The 6,118-nt window shown below is 42.9% G+C and overlaps 1 protein-coding gene across 1 annotated transcript in view; it reads left to right on the top strand.

Moving 5' to 3' along the window:
- The window catches only part of LOC100942622 (S-adenosyl-L-methionine-dependent tRNA 4-demethylwyosine synthase), a 196,065-nt gene that overhangs the window by 4,175 nt on the left and 185,772 nt on the right, over positions 1-6,118 (top strand). Inside the window, exon 3 of the mRNA XM_012807877.2 lies at positions 5,925-6,026. Coding sequence (XP_012663331.1) covers positions 5,925-6,026 — 102 coding nt within the window. The remainder of the gene's footprint in view (positions 1-5,924; positions 6,027-6,118) is intronic.

Here is a 6,118-nt window from a genome sequence, read left to right as displayed (position 1 = left end):
CTACAGGTGCCCGCCACAGTGCCTGGCTATTTTTTTGTTGCAATTTGCCTGGGGCCAGGTTCGAACCCGCCACCCTTGGTATATAAGGTCGGTGCCCTACTCGCTGAGCCACAGGCACCGCCCTCTATTTTCTCTTTCCGTATATATATATACTTTTTTTGCTGCTGGTATTTCTCTTTCTGAGGTTTGTTTTCATTATAATCTTGCTAATCCGTAGTTTTCTGTTCATTGTTTAGACAGAATGATAGGATAGCTAGTATGGCTTCTGTCTCACTGTGTGAACAGACTTGTTTTCTCTAATTGTAAATTTTCGCTGACTGCTGTGTGCAGGGGAAGCCCTACTTCACCCCTACCACCACAGTTTTCTATCTTATTTTATAGTAAAACTGCTTCAGTGTGTTGTCTGTGCTTTCTGTCTCCAGTTAGGCTTGCACGACCATTTATGCTACATTGAGTTTCATGTTGCTAGTTCATTTTCAGTCTTTTATCTCCCTTGATCTATTACATTAACTGCATGACCACCCCTTTCTTCTTCTTCTTTTTTTTTTTTGAGACAGAGTCTGACTTTGCCACCCTGAGTGGAGTGCCAGGGCGCATCATCATAGCTAACGGCAACCTCAAACTCTCTTGGGCAGTCTTCTGAGTAGCTGGGAATACAGGTGCCCACCCCAGTGCCCAGCTAGTTTTTCTGTTTTCGTCTTGCTTTGCTCAGGCTGGTCTTAAACTCCTGAGCTCAAGTAATCCATTGCCTCAGCCTCCCAGAGTGCTAGGATTACAGACTTGAGCCACTGTGCCCGGCCTCCCCCTTCTTGAAATACTTCTCATTTATTTTCCAGTAGACTGTTTTCTTGGCTCTTTTTCTGCTTTACTGAGGCTAGTCTTTTTATTGCCATTTGCTGGTTTCTCTCCATCTCCTTGGCCTCTTAATAGGAGTGTATCAAGGCACAGTCCCTATGACTTTGTCTATATCTACAGCCACTTTACTCTCTTTTTTTTTTTGAAGTAAATTTATTTCAGCTTAATATGAAAGTACAAACAACCAGGTCAACATATTTGATTTTGTCAGGTAGAATCCCTTGTGTGGTTGTGTCCCACACACAAAAGTGGGCAAAAGACCCCCACCCCGTGCCCATTCAGTGAGAGCAATCCAACCCCCTCCCCCTCCCTTCTTCACTATCTTTCCCCCCAACTTGAATTGAAATGAGTTTTCTTCCTGTGTGGGCATGCGTCAGACTATCTACTGGCTTCATATGAGTATTGAGCACATCGGATACTGGCTTTCCATTCTTGTGATACTTTACTAAGAAGAATGTGTTTCAACTGCATCCAGGGTATTACAAAAGATGAGGCTACTATCGTTTTTTGTTGTAGTTGTCATTGTTGTTTGGCAGGCTCAGACTGGATTTGAACCCACCAGCTCCGGTGTGTGTGGCTGGTGCCCTAGCTGCTGAGCTACAGGCTCTGAGCCTATTACTATCATTTTTTATGGCTGAACAGTATTCTTATGATATGCATGTACCACAATTCATTAATCCATTCCTGAGTTGATGGGCATTTATTGTTCTTCCCAGAAGAAAAAAAAAATCTTTTTTTCATAAGGACATTTGCACTAGATTGTTTATCGCAGCTCAATTTACAGTCCGCAAGATGTGGAAACAATCCTCTTCACTAAGGCAGAGGTAGAGGACCTGTGACCTCCTAGATCCTTAAGTGTGGCCTTTGGACAGAATCCGCATTTTACAGAAAAAAATTCTTTCATTAATACATTTTTTGTTCATCTTTTATACTTTTATTTTATTTTTAACATGAACATATTTAAAATAACAAAGAATAAAATAAGTGTCAAGATTGACTGGCACAAGTAGAACATTAGCCATAAGTTGTTCAATTTATTGGCTAAAGTGATGGCTGCTACACTCAGGATTTAGTTCCAACTTCTCCCACTTGACTGGCTCCCTCTACTGCATGAGGCTGATTGGTCAGACTTTATAGGGGTTGAGTACACTAGTCTGCAACCAGCTTTTGACAACAGTGCACGGTGTTTCTGTTTGAAGTGGAATTTGTGAATAGTTTCCCATTTCAATGGTATTTTTTAATTCTGTCTTTGGCTCCTTCTGTCAAAGAAGACCAAGAGAATGCTGAAGGAAGAAAACAGACTTTCACATGAGGATTGGGAATTGCTATATTATCTTTTTTTCTCCTAAAGAAAAGATGGTTTGCTTGCTCTGTGATACTCCAGTAGCAACATTAAAGAGGTTCAGTGCTCATCACCATTATAACACCCGCAAGGACCACAAATATCTTCAATTAGGTGGAGAGGGGGGAAAGGTTGTATTGCAGAAATTAAAAGATGAAAAGCAAAAGCAAAGACGATTCTTTCAAGCAGGAATAAGACCTGGAAATAAGGTCACTGAAGCAACTCATAAAGTAGCTTATATACTTGGGATGAAAAAGAACCATTTAGTGATGTAGAAATTATGAAAGAATGCACTGTTGAAGTTGTAGGAGGCTTTGATCCTGAAAACATTTCAAAGTACAAACAACTGTCTCTTTTAAGGAGAACCATAACTGATTGGCAGCATGAATTAGCCTTCAACTTAACTGAACAGCTTCACACGATACTTCAGAAGGAAAGTATTGCTTTGGATGAATGAGCTGAGACTACTGACTTGTGGCAAGTTTTCTTTTTCTTTTCTTTTCTTTTTTTGAGGCAGTCTTACTTGGTCCCCCTGGGTACAGTCTCTTGGTGTCTTAGCTCACAGCAACCTCAAACTCTTGGGCTTAAGCTATTTTCTTGTCTCAGCTTCCCAAGTAGCTGGGACTACAGGCACCTGCCCCAACGCCTGGCTATTTTGTTGTTGTTGTTGTTGTTATAGTTGTCATTGTTGTTTAGCAAGCCTGGGCCGGATTCAAACCCACCAGCCTTGGTGTATGTGGCCAGCGCCCTAACCACTGGGCTATAGGCACCAAGCTGCCCGGCTAGTTTTAGAGACGAGGTCTTGCTCTGGGTCAGGCTGGTTTTGAACTGGTGAGCTCAGACAATCTACCCGCCTCCACCTCCCAGAGTTCTAGGATTACAGGTGTGAACCACTGTGCCCAGCTCAAAGTGATCCTCTTGCCTCAGCCTCCTGAGTATCTGGGGCTATAGGCACCTGCCACATTTCCCGGCTATTTTTGAAAGTGGGATCTTGCTCTTGTTCAGGCTGGTCTCGAACTTCTGAACTCAAGCAATCTACCTGCCTTGGCCTCCCACAGTGCTAGGATTACAGGCAAGAGCCACTTTGCCTGGCCTCCAGCTAGTTTTTCTCTTTTTAGTAGAGAGGGGATCTTGCTCTTGCTCAGGCTGCTCTCATGCTCCTGAGCTCAAGCAATCCACCTACCTTAGCCTCCCAGAGTGCTAGGATGACAGGCATGAGCCACCATACCTGGCCTAATTTTTTAATTTTTTGTAGAGACAGGCTCATGCTTTGTTGCCAAGGCTTGTGTTGAACTCTTAGGCTCAAGCAGTCCTGCTTTGGCCTCCCAAAGTGCTGGGTTTATAGGTATGAACCATTGAGCCCTGCCCCTCCATACCAATTTTGATGCTAACTCTTGGGAGTTGTCATCAGCCTTCATGGGCTTAATAGCTTCGTCCACAAGACTGTCCCCACTTCAGACACCAACTGCAAGTCCGAGCTATCGATTTGGGGTTGCCCACGACCGCCTCAGGTTTGATAGAACAACTCACACAACTCAGGAAATCACTTGATTTACTGTATGTTTACTAGGTATTATAGATGATACAATTCAGAAACAGCCAAAAAGAAGGGCTGGATACGGCCAGGTCGAGAGGGGTAGGGACGTGTTGGAGCTTCTGTACTTCTCTGGGCTGGCTTCCTTGCTCACACATCGGTGTGTTCACCAACCTCTTATGTAAGGATGTCTCTTGGAGGTCTCATCACATAAACATGATTGATTAAATCACTGGCCATTGGTGATTAAACTCAATTCCAGCTCTTAGTTTTCTCCCCAGAGCTTGGATGTGGTGAGCTTAACCTCTGGTAGGTTGGTTTTTCTTACAATCAGCCCCCATCCTGAAGCTGCCTGAGGTCCCTCTTCAAGGAGTCGTCTCATTAACATACAAAAGACAGTAAATTTCCTAGGTTTTAGGAATTCTGTGTTGGGGACAAAGACCAAGTACAGCAGAACCTCTAAGTTGACCACCCAAGGGACTGTAACAAACTGGCCAACGTACGGATGTGGTCAACATAAGGTACTTCCATTGAGTACATGTGGTGCATGTCCAGTCTGTGAAACTTAGGTCAACATAAGGAGGTGGTCAATGTAGGGAGGTGGTCAACTATGGTGTTTGTACTGTATTTATTTATTTATTTAATTTTTTGAGACAGAGTCTTACTTGGTCACTCTCAGTAGAGTACAGTGGCATCATAGCTCGCAGCAACCTCAAACTCTTGGGCTCCAAGCAATTCTCTTGCCTCAGCCTCCCAAGTAGCTGGGACTACAGGTGCCTGCCACAGCGCCCGGCTATTTTTAGAGACTAGGTCTCTCGCTGGCTCAGGCTGGTCTGGAAGCTGTGAGCTCAGGCAATCCACCCCCCTGGGCCTCCCAAGTGCTGGGATTACAGACATGAGCCACCGCAGCTGGCCCCGTATTTAGTTTTTAGTGTCCTGACCTTTTCTGTGTAAAATAACAACTCTTCCTGTGATACTGCTCTTTCCCCTTATCCCAATTTATTTTCCTCGTTAGTACCAGTCATCATCTGGAATACTTTCCCTCATTTCTGTGTTTATCCTCCATCCATAGCTCCTGCCCTGTCTTGTTCAATGTCATGTAATCGGGTAGGTAGTCTTCTCTTATCTGCAAGGGATATGTTCCGAGACTGTCAGTAGATGCCTGAAACCTTAGATAGTCCTGAACCCTGTGTATGCTGTGTGTGTTTGATCCGATCACTCAGATGGTTGCCAAGTGACTAATAGGTTGGTGGTGTCTACTGTATGGAGATGCTGGACAAAGGGCTGATTCTTATCCTTGGCAAGAAGGAGCAGGACAGTGAGAGATTTCATCATGCTACTCAAGATAGGGTGCATTTTAAAACTTATGAATTATTTATTTCTGGAATTTTCCATGTAATATTTTTGGATGGTAGTTGCCTGTGGGTAATTGCAGCTTTGGAAAGCAAAACTTTAAGTAAGCAGGGATTTCTGTACTTGGCCGAACTGAGACTGGCATTGTAGATGCCCTATAAATGAATTAGCTTTAGCTATACGCCCTTGTAGGTCGAGTCAAGTGTTAAGACTGTCAAGCAAAAAAGAGGAGGGTGTTTTCCTGGGGTGTTAACGGTCTAGCTAGACGTTTTCAGCTTTCCCCAGTTTGGCTCATTTGTTTAGAGAAGAGCTGGTGAGCGTTTTGCCTGGGGCTAAGCAGTAAGTGTTGCCTAGACTCTGTGACCTTTGCCGCGTTTGTCCTGTATATAAATTGTCTGCTAATTGGCTCTTTTCTACCTCATCATTCCCTTCCATCTTTTATTGTAGTGATTGACTCAGAGCCCGGAGTCTCTCTGGGATTCTCTCAGTCCTATGAACTCTTCCCCAGTGCTTTTTCCTGCCTGCCAACCTGTTCTTGTTTATATATCGTATTCTCTTCATTTTTCATTATTTCCTTTTGTTTTTCTATATGTTTATTCTGTTATGGCAAAGCAGCTGGATTGTCAAAAAGCCAATTTTGTCCTGTACATACTCTTATAGAAAGAGAACAACATGTGTGAATGTTCATCTCTGTAACAGTGCTTGGGAAAAAGTCTCTCAATGAAAAATTTTTTCATGAGAAAGCCACTTTCTCTTGCCCACAGGGGTAAAACTAGGTCTGTATTTTGCTAATTATTTGGCTTATTGAAGACTTTATTGTATTTTTTTTTTTCCTATTAGGGATTTGCAACAATTCTTGCAGAATCAGTGACCTCCCTGGATCTGCCTGTGACAATTATTAATCTGAGGGAATATGATCCAGATGATCATCTGGTAGAAGAGGTTGGTAATTGTCTGATTCTTCAACCTAAACTCTCATATTTATTTGTCTCATTATTTATTTATTTTATCTTTCTTTAATTTTTTTTTTTTTT

The sequence above is a fragment of the Otolemur garnettii genome, unplaced genomic scaffold, assembly GCF_000181295.1.
Source record: "Otolemur garnettii isolate 467f Iridium unplaced genomic scaffold, OtoGar3 scaffold00077, whole genome shotgun sequence".
NCBI lineage: Eukaryota > Metazoa > Chordata > Mammalia > Primates > Galagidae > Otolemur > Otolemur garnettii.
The sequence above is the reverse complement of the archived record's forward strand: the minus strand, read 5'-3'. Positions and strand labels throughout refer to the sequence as shown.